Below are 15,723 nucleotides of genomic sequence, written 5' to 3'. Positions count from 1 at the left end.
TGCAGCAGTGCCTGGAGTGGCTATAAAGCCAATACTAGAGTGACAGACTCTTCCACAGGCGCTGCAGATAAAATTGGTTGTCAGGGCTGTTTCGCAGTTGGCTCTCCCCTTGCGCTTCTGTCTTTTTTCCTGCCAACTGCTAAGTCTCTTCGAAACGCCACACTTTAGCCCCGCCTTTATGGCAGCCCGCCAGCTCTGGCGATCGCTGGCAGCTGACTCCCACGACTTGTGATCAATGTCACAGGACTTCATGTCACGTTTGCAGACGTCTTTAAAACGGAGACATGGACAGCCGGTGGGTCTGATACCAGTGACTAGCTCGCTGTGCGAGATCCTTGGGGATCTTGCCATCTTCCATGCGGCTCACATGGCCAAGCCATCTCGAGCGCCGCTGACTCAGTAGTGTGTATAAGCTGGGGATGTTGGCCGCCTCGAGGACTTCTGTGTTGGAGATACGGTCCTGCCACCTGATGCCAAGGATTCTCCGGAGGCAGTGAAGATGGAATGAATTGAGACGTTGCTCTTGGCTGACATACGTTATCCAGGCCTCGCTGCCGTAGAGAAAGGTACTGAGGACACAGGCCTGATACACTCGGACTTTTGTGTTCCGTGTCAGTGCGCCATTTTCCCACGCTCTCTTGGCCAGTCTGGACATAGCAGTGGAAGCCTTTCCCATGTGCTTGTTGATTTCTGCATCGAGAGACAGGTTACTGGTGATAGTTGAGCCTAGGTAGGTGAACTCTTGAACCACTTCCAGAGCGTGGTCGCTGATATTGATGGATGGAGCATTTCTGACGTCCTGTCCCATGATGTTTGTTTTCTTGAGGCTGATGGTTAGGCCAAATTCATTGCAGGCAGCCGCAAACCTGTCGATGAGATTCTGCAGACACTCTTCAGTGTGAGATGTTAATGCAGCATCGTCAGCAAAGAGAAGTTCCCTGATGAGGACTTTCCGTACTTTGATCTTCGCTCTTAGACGGGCAAGGTTGAACAACCTGCCACCTGATCTTGCGTGGAGGAAAATTCCTTCTTCTGAAGACTTGAACGCATGTGAGAGCAGCAGGGAGGAGAAAATCCCAAACAGTGTAGGTGCGAGAACACAGCCCTGTTTCACGCCACTCAGGATAGGAAAGGGGTCTGATGAGGCACCGCTATGCTGAATTGTGCCTTTCATATTGTCATGGAATGAGGTGATGATACTTAGTAGCTTTGGTGGACATCCGATCTTTTCTAGTAGGCTGAAGAGACCACATCTGCTGACGAGGTCAAAGGCTTTGGTGAGATTAATGAAAGCAACGTAGAGGGGCATCTGTTGTTCGCGGCATTTCTCCTGTAGCTGACGAAGGGAGAACAGCAGGTCAATGGTCGATCTCTCTGCTCGAAAGCCACACTGTGCCTCAGGAGAGACGCGCTCGGCCAGCTTCTGGAGCCTGTTTAAAGCGACTCGAGCGAAGACTTTCCCCACTATGCTGAGCAGGGAGATTCCACGGTAGTTGTTGCAGTCACCGCGGTCACCTTTGTTTTTATAGAGGGTGATGATATTGGCATCGCGCATGTCCTGTGGTACTGCTCCCTCATCCCAGCACAAGCAAAGCAGTTCGTAGAGTGCTGAGAGTATAGCAGGCTTAGCATTCTTAATTATTTCAGGGGTAATGCCGTCCTTCCCAGAGGCTTTTCCGCTGGCTAGAGAATCAATGGCATTACTGAGTTCCGATTTTGTTGGCTGTACGTCCAGTTCATCCATGACTAGCAGAGGCTGGGCTGCATTGAGGGCAGTCTCAGTGACAACATTCTCCCTGGAGTACAGTTCTAGGTAGTGCTCAACCCAGCGGTACATTTGTTTGCGTTGGTCAGTGATCATTTCCCCTGATTTAGACTTGAGGGGGGGGGGCGATCTTCTTGATGGTTGGCCCAAAAGCTCTCAATGCCATCATACATTCCTCTGATGTTTCCGGTGTCTGAGGCCAGCTGAATATGACTGCATAGGTGTTGCCAGTAGTCATTTGCGCAGCGCCTGGCTGTTCTTTGTGCAGCGCTTCTGGCTGTTTTAAGTGCTACGGATGTTAACTCGCTGGGGGCTTTCTTGTGGTTCAGCAGTGCAATGCGCTTAGCGGCTATCCTGCTCCTATTTTTTATGCAAGGACTAATTAATATGCATGTGTTCTTCCAGCAGATGGACCTCACCTGCCATTGGGGAATATAATAGATGGGTAATAAGATAAATGCCTCCTGAGGAGCAGGGCACTCCACTGGAAATGCAATTTTTTTTTTGTTTTATTTAAGTTAGCCCTGTATTTTAAAGTTGAAATAGGGATGAAGAACATCATACAGCAATAAAAACAAGAAATGCTGGAACCACTCAGCAGGTCTGGCAGCATCTGTGAAAAGAGAAGCAGAGTTCATGTTTCGGGTCAGTGACCTTTCATCGGAACTGACAAATATTAGAAAAGTCACAGGTTATAAGCAAGTGAGGTGGGGGTGGGGCAAGAGATAACAAAGGAGGTGTAGATTGGACAAGGCCACATAGCTGACCAAAAGGTCACGGAGCAAAGGCAGACAATATGTTAATGGTGTGTTGAAAGACAAAGCATTAGCACAGATTAGGTGTTAATACACTGAATGTTGAACAGCAGCAAGTTCAAACCTGAAAAAAAAGTGAGTAAGCAAACTGAACAAACTAAGATGAAATGAAATAAATGCAAAAAAAAGATTGTAAAAAATGTAAAAAAGAATGTTAAAAAAAAAACCAGAATAACTAAAAATGAAAGTAAAATGGGGGGCTGTCATGCTCTGAAATTATTGAACTCAATGTTCAGTCCGGCAGGCTGTAGTGTGCCTAATCGGTAGATGCGATGCTGTTCCTCGAGCTTGCGTTGATGCTCACTGGAACACTGCAGCAATCCCAGGACAGGCATGTGAGCACAAGAGCAGGGGGGAGTGTTGAAATGGCAAGCAACTGGAAGCTCAGGATCCTGCTTGCGGACTGAGCGGAGATGTTCCGCAAAGCGGTCACCCAGTTTGCGCTTGGTCTCCCCAATGTAGAGGAGACCACACTGTGAGCAGCGAATACAGTATACTACATTGAAAGAAGTACAAGTAAATCGCTGCTTCACCTGAAAGGAGTGTTTGAGACTTGGGATAGTGAGGAGAGAAGAGGTAAATGGGCAGGTATTACACCTCCTGCGATTGCAGGGGAAGGTGCCATGGGACGGGGACGAGGTGGTGGGGGTAATGGAGGAGTGGACCAGGGTGTCGCGGAGGGAACGATCCCTTCGGAATGCTGACGGGAAGGGAGGGGAAGATGCGACTGGTAGTGGCATCACGCTGGAGGTGGCGAAAATGGCGGAGGATGATCCTTTGGATATGGAGGCTGGTGGGGTGAAAAGTTAGGACAAGGGGAACCCTGTCACGGTTCTGGGAGGGAGGGGAAGGGGTGAGGGTAGCGGTGCGGGGAATGGGCCGGACACGGTTGAGGGCCCTGTTAACCACAGTGGGGGGAAATCCTCGGTTGAGGAAAAAGGAGGTCATATCAGAAGCACCGTCATGGAAGGTAGCATCATCAGAGCAGATGCGTCGGAGATGGAGAAACTGGGAAAATGGAATGGAGTCCTTACAGGAGGTAGGGTGTGAAGAAGGACCCATGCGAGTACCCATAATGACACCTTTTACTTGAAGGAAGTGCGTGGAGTTGAAGGAGAAGTTGTTCAATGTGAGAACAAGTTCAGCCAGGCGGAGGAGGGTGGTGGTGGATGGGGACTGGTTGGGCCTCTGTTCCAGGAAGAAACGGAAAGCCCTCAAACCATCCTGGTGGGGGTTGGAGGTGTAGAGCGATTGGACTGATGCTACCTTCCATGACGGTGCTTCTGATATGACCTTTTTCCTCAACCGAGGATTTCCCCCCCACTGTGGTTGACAGGGCCCTCAACCGTGTCCGGCCCATTCCCCGCACCTCTACCCTCACCCCTTCCCCTCCCTCCCAGAACCGTGATAGGGTTCCCCTTGTCCTCACTTTTCACCCCACCAGCCTCCATATCCAAGGGATCATCCTCCGCCATTTCTGCCACCTCCAGCGTGATGCCACTACCAGTTGCATCTTCCCCTCCCTTCCCCTGTCAGCATTCCGAAGGGATCGTTCCCTCCGCGACACCCTGGTCCACTCCTCCATTACCCCCACCACCTCGTCCCTGTCCCATGGCACCTTCCCCTGCAATCGCAGGAGGTGTAATACCTGCCCATTTACCTCCTCTCTCCTCACTATCCCAGGCCCCAAACACTCCTTTCAGGTGAAGCAGCGATTTACTTGTATTTCTTTCAATGTAGTATACTGTATTCGCTGCTCACAGTGTGGTCTCCTCTACATTGGGGAGACCAAGCGCAGACTGGTTGACCGCTTTGCGGAACATCTCCGCTCAGTCCGCAAGCAGGACCCTGAGCTTCCGGTTGCTTGCCATTTCAACACTCCCCCCTGCTCTTGTGCTCACATGTCTGTCCTGGGATTGCTGCAGTGTTCCAGTGAGCATCAACGCAAGCTCGAGGAACAGCATCGCATCTACCGATTAGGCACACTACAGCCTGCCGGACTGAACATTGAGTTCAATAATTTCAGAGCATGACAGCCCCCCACTTTACTTTCCTTTTTAGTTATTCTGTTCTTTTTTTTTAACATTCTTTTTACATTTTTTACAATTTTTTTTGCATTTATTTCATTTCATCTTAGTTTGTTCAGTTTGCTTACCCACTGTTTTTTTTTCAGGTTTGCACTTGCTGCTGTTCAATATTCAGTGTATTAACACCTAATCTGTATTAATGCTTTGTCTTTCAACACACCATTAACATATTGTTTGCCTTTGCTCCGTGACCTTTTGGTCAGCTATGTGGCCTTGTCCAATCTCGACCTCCTTTTTTATCTCTTGCCCCACCCCCACCTCACTTGCTTATAACCTGTGACTTTTCTAATATTTGTCAGTTCCGATGAAGGGTCACTGATCCGAAACGTTAACTCTGCTTCTCTTTTCACAGATGCTGCCTGACCTGCTGAGTGGTTCCAGCATTTCTTGTTTTTATTTCAGATTTCCAGCATCTGCAGTATTTTGCTTTTATTAACATCATACAGCAACCTATTAAAACCCATGCGTTTTATTTTTAAAAAATAGAATGGAATTGAACATGTTATTGCACTGCTGGTGTTTCTTTAAATTACACTGATTTCTTCTGAGGAGGCCCTGGCTTGGAGTGAAGATGCCTTTTGAGTAAACTTGGCAGTAGAAGCTGAACAAACAGAAGTGCCTCACAGCGCCTGTTTTCACTGGAGGATGGGATCAGATGACTGAAATATGCAGACGTCTGCTGTGTGGCTGCCAGCAGCTATATTTTCATGCACGACGCAGATGTATTGAAGCTGTTCTAGGTTAGAATGTAGGGTTAAAGGCAATGAGGAAGTGCAGTGTAAATGCAGTGCTCAACTTTTAACCAGAATGTCTGACTAATTGTGCATTCCTGAGACAAGGAACACTGATCAAATGCTCATCAGCAAATTCCAAGGGATAATGTACTTCTTTCATGAGGAAGTGATAAAGTTGAGGCCAAGTTGTGCCTTGCCTGCAAACTACTTTGTTTAAAATAGAGAAATGTAGGTGGACCGCCCTTTAGATATCAATTACACTCCAACACCGAAGCAATGTGCCTCACACATTAATTTCAAGCCTAGATTTTGTAGTCAGCATTATTTTAAAGCCGACTTTAAACCATTATTAAATGGCTCGCAACAGTGTTTAAAAATAATGCTGATCAGAAAGTCTAACCATAAAAGTATAGATAGTTTGAAAATTAGCAGCACAGCTCTATTACAATTGTGCCTTTAAATGTTGTAGCCTGAGGCAGTGATCATAACTAGGAAGACAGTCCAAAGAAAGTGAACTTCGTCATTGCCAGGAGTACAGAAGGACTTGTGGAAAGTTGGACTGGGGTACCAGCAATAACAGGCTTTTCTGATTGTAAAACATCTCGATTTTAAAATTCTGCCCCTTGTTTTTAACTCCCTCCGTAGCCTTGCCTCTCTTTATTTCTCTAACCTCCTCCATCCCAACAACCACCATCACCTCCGAGATCTCAGTGCTGCTCCAATTCTGGCATTTTGTGTTCTCTGATTTTCATCACTCCACAATTGGTGACCGTGCCTTCAGCTGCTTAGACAATAAGCTCTGCAATTTTTTTTCCGCTAAACCTCTCCACCTGCCCTCTGTTAAGTAGCTCCTTTAAAACCTACCTCTTTGACCAAATATTTTGTCACCTGTCCTAATATTTCTTTATGTGGATCAGTGTTAACTTTTGACAGGCATTTTACTATGTTAAAGGCACTTATATAAGTGGGAGTTGTTGTTTACAAATGCCTTGTTTTGCAGAATTTTGAACATTCACTCATTCCTGAGGTCTCTGCTAATGAATAGAATCCAACCTTAGTCTAGTGAGATAGAAGCCTTGATTTTTTTTTCAGTCAGATGATTTTAATGGCAGTGGTTACTCATTGACCACTGGCATTAAAATAACAGTAGGAAAATCCAGGTTTTTTTAGCTTTTAGTTTTAGAGATACAGCACTGAAACAGGCCCTTCGGCCCACCAAGTCTGTGCCGACCATCAACCACCCATTTATACTAATCCTACACTAATTCCATATTCCTACCACATCCCCACCTATCCCTATATTTCCCTACCACCTACCTATACTAGGGGCAATTGCTACTGGCCAATTTACCTATCAACCTGCAAGTCTTTGGCATGTGGGAGGAAACCGGAGCACCCGGAGGAAACCGACGCAGACACAGGGAGAACTTGCAAACTCCACACAGGCAGTACCCAGAATTGAACCCGGGTTTTTAATCTGTGTTCTCAAGGAATATCCATGGGGTCTATTTTTGTAATTGATGGATTGGCCATCCAGCAAATATTGGTTAAGAGTGGATGAAGCACACAACTGCTGGATAGGCTTTGATGCCAGTTCAAAGAAGCTACAGCAGATGGCACAGACTCGATGGGCCGAATGGCCTCCTTCTGTGCTGTAAATGACCCTCAGATAAGATAAGGGGCACCATTAGGGCCAGCACATCTGTACCAGTGCTGGAACATCAACTGGAGCTATCTACTCCATTTTTATTTCCCAGCCTTTTTCTTCAGTTGTTTATCCAACTCCGTTATGTTATAACCTCAATAGCCACTTGTGGTAAAGCTTTCCATATTCCAAAACCCCTTGTGTTAAACATTTATACTAACTTCTCCCTTTGTTTTTATATTTGATCAGGATGGTTATCAACTTGCTAGCAAACTGGTAATGAGTAGAAGATCAAAATAATTTGGGAGTAATTTTAACCTAACCCTCCCAACAAGAGACCCATCAGATCATCAAACCATTTAGAACCCCGCCCAATTTGACTTTTCTGGTAACCTGCCAAGTGGATTGGGTTAAAATCAATGCCAATGTATCTGTTTGAATGATTCTGATGTAGGAACACAGTGTGGTTCCACAAAATAGTATTTCTGTTTGCAGTGAACCAAAGGCAAATGAATTTAGCTGCTAGATTTGCAGATCAAACCCATCTGGTCATGACATACAATTGATTGGTTTCCAATTGAGGCAACAAAAAAACTGACTCGCTGATGATCACCACCTGCGTGAGGTACTTATCTGCCCTAATTGGCTCTGGGCTTTTCTATACCAAATTAGGAATTGGGTTTCAAACTGACATTTCGATCCCAAAGAAACTGATTTATAGTAGCTTTTGACTAATTTTATTATGACTTTTATTGTTTTCTGGTAGTCTTGAAGATCTTGTCTGACTAACGTGTTCGAATTTTTTGAAGAAGTAACGAGGAAGATTGATGAGGGTAGTGCAGTTGATGTGGTTTACGTGGATTTTAGCAAGGCTTTTGACCAGGTCCCACGTGGCAGACTGGTTTTAAAAAAAAATAAAAGCCCATGGGATTCAGGGAAATTTAGTAAGGTGGATACAAAATTGGCCCAGGGCAGGAAACAAAGGATAATTGTTGACTCGTGTTTTTGCGAGTGGAGGGCTGTTTCCAGTGGTATTCTGCAGGGCTCAGTACTGGATCCCTGCATTTTATGGTATAAATGATTTGGATGTAAATGGAGGGGCATGATTGATGTGGTTGATAGCGAGGAGGATAAGTTGCAGGCTGCAGGAAGATATTGGTGGACTGGTCAGGTGGACAGAAAAGTGACAAATGGTATTCAGTCTGGAGAAGTATGAGGTGATGCATTGGGGAGGTCAAACAAGGCAAAGAAATACATGATTAATGGGAGAATACTAAGAGGTGTAGAAGAAGTGAGGAACCTTGGAGTGAATGTCCACAGATACCTGAAGGTAGCAGGACAGGTTAAGAAGGCATATGGATTCCTTTTCCTTTTATTAGCCGAGGTATAGAATACAAGAGTAGGGAGGTTATTTTGGAACTGTATTGGTTAGGCCATAACTTGAGTACTGTGTGCAGTTCTGGTCATCTCATTACAGAAAGGATGTAATTGCACCAGAGAGTGTACTGAGGAGATTTACGAGGATGTGGCCAGGACTGGGAAAAATGCAGCTATGAGGAAAGATTGGATTGGCTGGAGTTGTTCTCGTTGGAATAGAGGAGGCTGAGGGGACATTTGATTGAAATGTACAAAATTGTGAGGGGCCTGGGTAGAGTGGATATGAAGAGCCTATTTACCTTAGTAGAGAGGTCAGTGACTAGGGGGGATAGATTTAGAGTGGTTGGTAGGAAGATTAGTGGAAAGATGAGGGAACATATTTTTCACCCAGAGGGTGGTATGGGTTTGGAACTCACTGCCTGAAAGGGTAGTTGAGGCAGAAACCCTCAACTCATAAGAATAAGAAAGGGGTGATCACTTTGATGGGATTATACTATAGGCCACCCAATAGTCAGAGGGAATTGGAGGAGCATATAAATAGGGAAATCACAGATAGATGTAGGAATTATAGGGTTGTAATACGAGGTGATTTTAACTTCCCTAATATTGACTGGGACTGCCATAGTGCGAAGGGATCAGATGGGGAAGAATTTAAGTGTGTCAAGGATAGTTTTTTGAAGCAGTATGTGGAGGGCCCTACTATAGAAGGGGCTACACTCGACCTCCTCTTAGGAAATGAGGCTGGGCAGGTGGTTGATGTGTCAGTGGGGGAGCACTTTGGGACCAGTGGCCATAACTCTGTTAGCTTCAAGATAGTTATGGAAAAGGATAGGACTGGACCTCAGGTTGAAGTCCTAAATTGAGGGCAGGCTAATTTCGATGGCATCAGACAGGAACTCTCAAATGTTGAATGGGAGAGGCTGTTTACAGGTAAAGGGACGTCTGGCAAGTGGGAGGCTTTTAAAAGTGAGATAGGAAGAGTTCAGGGCTGGCATGTTCCTGTTAGATGGAAGAGCAAGGCTGGCAAGCTTAGGGAACCTTGGTTGACTAGGAATATTGAGGGTCTGGTCAGGACAAAGAAAGAGGCATATGTCAGGTATAGGCAGCTGGGATCAAGCAAGTCCCTCGGAGTATAGGGGATGTAGGAGTACACTTAAGAAGGAAATTAGGAGGGTGAAAAGGGGCCATGAGATTTCCCTGGCAGATAGGGCGTGGAATGCCCTGCCTGCAGCAGTAGTAGATTCGCCAACTTTAAGGGCATTTAAGTGGACATTGGATAGACACATGGATGAAAATGGAATAGTGTAGGTCAGATGGTTTCACAGCTCGGCGCAAGATCGAGGGCCGAAGGGCCTGTACTGCGCTGTAATATTCTAATTCTAATTCTAATAAGATAAAGGAGAATCCTAAAAGATTCTAAAAGTATATTAAGAGTAAAAGGGTAGCGAAGGAGAGAGTAGGTCCCCTTAAGGATCAGTGTGGTACTCTATGTGTGGAGCTATGGGAAATGGGCGTGGTCTTAAATGAATACTTCCTGTCTGTATTTACCGTGGAGAAGGTCATGAAAGCTAGTGAGTTCAAGGGAGGGCACAGCGATATCCTGGAGCATATCAACATTACAAAGCACATTAAGGTGGATAAATCCCCAGGGCCTGATCAGGTGTATCCAAGGATGCTATGGGAAGCAAGGGAGGAGATTGCTGGGGTCCTGGCAGAGATTTTTGTATCATCGTTAGCCACGGGTGAGGTACCGGAAGACTGGAGGATAGCTAATGTTGTGCCTTTATTTAAGAAGGGCAGCAGGCATAAGCCAGGGAACTACAGGCTGGTGAACCTTACATCAGTGGTGGGAAAGTTATTGGAAGGGATTCTGAGAGACAGGATTTTTTTGCATTTGGAAAGCCATGGTCTGATTAGGGATAGTCAGCATGGCTTTGTGCGTGGGAAATCATGTCTCACAAATTTGATTGAGTTTTTCGAGGAGGTGACCAAGAGGATTGAGGAGGGCAGGGCGATGGACATTGTCTACGTGGACTTTAGCAAGACCTTTGACAAGGTCCCGCATGGTAGGCTGGTCCAGAAGGTTTGAACACATTGAATCTAGGGTGAGCTAGCCAATTGGATACAAAATTGGCTTGGTGATAGGAGGCAGAGGGTGGTAGTGGAGGGTTGTTTTCAGATTGGAGGTTGGTGACCAGTGGTGTGCCACAGGGATCGCTGCTGGGCCCTCTGTTCGTCATATATATTAATGACTTGGATGAAATTGCAGGGGGCATGATTAATAAGTTTGCAGATGACACCAAAATTGATGGTATAGTGGACAGTGAAGAAGGTTGTCTCAGGTTACAACAGGATATAGATAAATTGGGAAAGTGGGCAAGGAATTGGCAAATGGAATTTAACGCAGACAAGTGCGAAGTGATGCATTTTGGGAAGTTAAACCAGGGCAGGACATATACAGTGAATGGCAGGGCCCTGGGGAGTGTTCTTGAGCAGAGAGACCTTGGGGTGCAAGTACATAGTTCCCTGAAAGTGGCAACACAGGTAGACAGGGTGATGAAGAAGGCATATGGCATGTTTGCCTTCATCGGCCGAGGCATTGAATACAAGAGTTGGGACGTCATGTTACAGTTGTACATAACGTTGGTTAGGCTGCATTTGGAGTACTGTGTGCAGTTCTGGTCACCGCACTACAGGAAAGATCTGATTAAGCTAGAGAGGGTGCAGAAAAGATTCACAAAGATGTTGACTGGTATGGAGGGCTTGAGTTATAAAGAGAGATTGGATAGGCTGGGTCTGTTTTCCCTGGAGCGAAGGAGGCTGAGAGGGGACATGATAGAGGTATATAAAATTATGAAAGGCATAGATAGGGTAGATAGCCAGAGTCTGTTTCCCATTGTAGGGGTGACTAAAACTAGAGGGCATAGATTTAAGATGAGAGGGAGGAGGTTTAAAGGGGATCAAAGGGATACATTTTTCACACAAAGAATAGTGGGTATCTGGAATGAGCTGCTCGAGGAGGTCGTGGAGGCAGGAACAGTAACAACATTTTAAGAGGCATCTGGACAGGTACTTAAATGAGCAAGGCATAGAGGGATATGGAATTAATGCAGGCAGGTGGGATTAGTATAGATAGGCATTATGGTTGGCATGGATGCAGTGGGCCGAAGGGTCTGTTTCTATGCTGTACGACTCTATGACTCATTTAAAAGGTGTCTGGATATGCACCTCCAGTGCCGTAACCTGCAGGGCTATGGACCAAATGCGGGAAGGTAGGATTAGACTGGGTGGTTAATTTTTGGCCGGTGTAGACACGATGGGCCAAATGGCCTCTTTCTGTGCCATAAACTTTTTATGATTCTCTGTAATTAATTGACAATTCAGAAAACAAAGACCTAAGTGTAACCACCCAGTGAATGTACATTTCTCTCCATAATTGCATGTGCTCTGTTACCACTGTAGTTAAGTTGCATGTTCCTTTCTTTCTCTGCTACTCTCCCTCACCTATGCCCAGTTTGAATTTTATTCAATGGCTTAGTGTACTGTTGTATAACCCTAAAGAATGGCTTGATTGGTCTGTAACCTAACATGAGAATCTCTCCTTGATGCACTCATCAGGTACTAAGTACTACAACAGAGACTGCTTCTCTCATCTCTGGTCTGCCAAAGGTGGTAAGCAGCCATTACTACACTTGTCGGTCTGAATGTAGGTGTTTGCATGTTGTGCATGCTGTAGCTTTGTAAACCAATTTGTAAAAGTAGTGCATGTTTTTACCTTAGACCAGTGTTTGTCTGTGTTTTTCTTTAATGTCTTGAAACTTCGCTATTAAAAGGAACTCATTGCTGACTTGCCTTGAGCTTGAGGGGAGGCAGTGGTGTCGTAATAATGTCGCTGAACCACCGATGCAGAGGCCTATGCTAATGGGTTCACATTCCAGCATGGCAGCTGTTGGAATTTAAATTCAATGAATTAATACATTCAATTAATTAATAAAAATCTGGAATTGAAAGCTAGTCTCAGTAATGGTGCCATGAAATTATCATCTGGTTCACTAATGCCCTTTAGGGAAGGAAATCTTCTGTCCTTACCTGGTCTGGCCTACATGTGACTTCAGACCCACAGCAATGTGATTGACTTTAACTGCCCTCTGAAATGGCCTGGCAAACCACTCAGTTGTCAAGGACAATTAGGGATGTGCAGCAAAAGCTGGCCTTGCCAGTAATGCCCACATCCCATGAAAGAATATCAAAAAACAGGCCCAGGATAAGTGTGATGGGGATAAGAACATGGGGGCTTCAGCCTCCTCCTGAGAGCTGAGCGTCACCAGTGTTAGTCATTAGCCAATTTAACTTGCACCAAGTGATATGAAGAAACGGCTGAGTGCACTGGATATAGCAAAGACTATTGACCCTGACAACTCTGTAGTTCTGCAGAACTAGCCCTGCCTCTAGCCAAGCTGTTCCGCTACAGCTACTACTGGCAGCACCCCGACTATCCAAAAAATTGCCCAATTATGTTCTGTCCATAATAAGCAAGACAAGTCCAACCCAGCCAATTTCCGCCCTATCAGTCTACTTTCAATAATCAGCAAAGTGATGGAAGGAATCCTCAAATGTGCTAACAAAAGGCACTTACTCACCAATAAACTGCTCACTGATTCTTAGTTTGTTTCTGCCATGACCCACTGAGCTTCAGACCTCATTACAGCCTTGGTCTAAACATAGACAAAAGAACTGAATTCCAGAGGTGAGGTGAGAGTGACTGCTCTTGACATCAAGAGAGCATTCAATCAAATTTGGCACCAATGAGCCTAGTCAAACTGGTCAATGGAGAATAAGGGCAAAACTCTCCAACGGCTGGAGTCAAACCTGCCATAAAAGATGATGATTGTGGCCATTGGAGGCCAATCATCTTGGTCCCAGAACATCACTGCAGGAGTTACTTAGGTCAGTGTCCGAAGCTGAGTTAACCTCTACTCCGTCATAAATGACTGTGGCTACAAGAACCGGTCAGAAGCTAGTTATACCTCAATGAGTGGCTCATCGCTTGACTTCCCATTGCCTCTTGACAACCTACAAGTCACAAGTCAGGAATGCGATGGAATACTTCCCACTTGCCAAGGTGGATACAGCTGCTGCAACAATATTCCAGAGGCACAACACTATCCAGGACAAAGCAGCCACTTCATTGGCAGCCATCCACCAGCTTAAACATCCACTTTCTCCATCACCAGCCCAACATGGCTGCAGTGTATACTAACTACAGGATACACTGCAGAAAATTGCCTGGGCTTCCTTAGCAGTGCCTTCCCAACCTGCGACCTCTGAACAAGGACAGCAGGCATGTGTAAACACCAACACCTGCATGTTCCCCTCCAAGTCTCACACCATCCTGACATGGAAATATATCACTGTTCCTTCATGGCCATTGGGTCAAAATCCTGGGACACTGACTTAACAGTACCGTGGGAGTACCTTCACCAGATAGGCTGCAGCAACTCAATTGGTCCACCACCAATGTCTTGAGGGCAGCAGGGATGGGTAATATATGTCGGCTTTGCCAGTGATGGTCGTAACCCAAGAATGAATTTTTTAAAAAACACAGGCAGTGTACAATAATACTCTATTGTCTCTATTTAAATAGTTTAAGCCATTTTTAGTTTTGTTCTGTAATTTGTTGTGTTTGTAGGTGGTGGAGGAGGTGTTGTGTGGCTGTGATTTTATTGAATAAATTAGATTTCTAAGCTGTTGGTGGTGGAAAAACAAAAATTATATTTGTTAATAATTGAGTGTTCTCGAAGTCACAGCCTCAGGAGATGGTAAGTAATGTGCGATGATCACTATAATGTGACCGATGAGCCTACACCAGGTTAGATCAAACACTTTGCGCACACACGCTTTAAATAACTGGCATTATTTGTATATGAGAGAAGCTGGAACAGCATAGGTACAGGATGGGACATGGCACTGACTGATGACTTTGTCAATGGGCACTTGTATCTGAGAAGATTTGTAGTACTTACTGAAATGTATCCTTTGTTGCTCTTCCCGCCCCCCCCCCCATAAAAAGGTAAGTGAATACAATTTTGTTGATTTTATATTTTAATTGTTTAATACTTTTACAGCAGGAGCGATCTTCTTAGCAAAATAAAAACAAAATGAGGAACCAATGAATCCCCTAGTTCAAGCTTCTTAATAATGTTCCATGAATGATATTAATGAGATGTTTTCACATGGAAGTGTCACAATCATCTTCAGCTGCTTCATCAATGACCTTCCTTCAATCATAAGGTCAGAAGTGAGGATGTTCGCTGATGATTGCACAATGTTCAGCACCATTCATGACTCCTCAGATACTGAAACAGTCCGTGTAGAAATGCAGCAAGACCTGGACAGTATCCAGGCTTGGGCTGATAAGTGGCAAGTAACATTCGCGCCACACAAATGCCAGGCAATAACCATCTCCAACAAAAGAGAATATAACCATCTCCCTTGACATTCAACAGCATTACCATCGCTGAATCCCCCACTATCAACATCCTAGGGGCTACCATTGACCAGAAGCTGAACTGGGGTAGCCATATAAATACCGTGGCTACAAGAGCAGGTCAGAGGCTAGGAATCCTGAGGCGAGTAACTCACCTCCTGACTCCCCAAAGCCTGTTCACCATCTACTAGGCACAAGTCAGGAGTGTGATGGAATACTTTCCACTTGCCTGGATGGGTGCAGCTCCAACAACACTAAAGAAGCTCGACACCATCCAGGAGAAAGCAGCCCGCTTGATTGGCACCCCATCTACAAACATTCACTCCCTCCACCACCGACGCACAGTAGCAGCAGTGTGTACCATCTACAAGATGCACTGCATCAATGCACCAAGGCTCCTCAGACAGCACCTTCCAAACCCGCGACCTCTACCAACTAGAAGGACAAGGGCAGCAAATACATGGGAACACCACCACCTGCAAGTTCCCCTCCAAGTCACACACCATCCTGACTTGGAACTATATTGCCAATGGGCGGCGCAGTGGTTAGCACCGCAGCCTCACAGCTCCAGGGACCCAGGTTCGATTCTGGGTACTGCCTGTGCGGAGTTTGCAAGTTCTCCCTGTGTCTGCGTGGGTTTTCGCCAGGTGCTCCGGTTTCCTCCCACATCCAAAGACTTGCAGGTAATAGGTAAATTGGCCATTGTAAATTGCCCCTAGTGTAGGGAGGTGATGGGGAATGTGGGATTACTGTAGGGTTAGTATAAATGGGTGGTTGTTGGTTGGCACAGACTCGGTGGGCCGAAGGGCCTGT

The 15,723-nt window shown here is 45.6% G+C and overlaps 1 protein-coding gene across 4 annotated transcripts in view; it reads left to right on the top strand.

The window, feature by feature from the left end:
* ano5a (anoctamin 5a) overlaps positions 1 to 15,723 on the top strand; it is a 215,882-nt gene that overhangs the window by 61,604 nt on the left and 138,555 nt on the right. For 2 of the 4 annotated variants that reach the window (XM_068046497.1, XM_068046496.1), the window contains one exon: positions 12,042 to 12,095. The exons of the other annotated variants lie outside the window; for them this stretch is intronic. In XM_068046497.1, the coding sequence (XP_067902598.1) occupies positions 12,042 to 12,095 (54 nt within the window). The remainder of the gene's footprint in view (positions 1 to 12,041; positions 12,096 to 15,723) is intronic. 4 annotated transcript variants of the gene reach the window in all.

The sequence above is a fragment of the Heterodontus francisci genome, chromosome 14 (assembly GCF_036365525.1).
Source record: "Heterodontus francisci isolate sHetFra1 chromosome 14, sHetFra1.hap1, whole genome shotgun sequence".
Classification (NCBI taxonomy): Eukaryota; Metazoa; Chordata; class Chondrichthyes; order Heterodontiformes; family Heterodontidae; genus Heterodontus; species Heterodontus francisci.
Note: the sequence above shows the minus strand (reverse complement) of the source record. Positions and strands in the feature narration are given on the sequence as shown.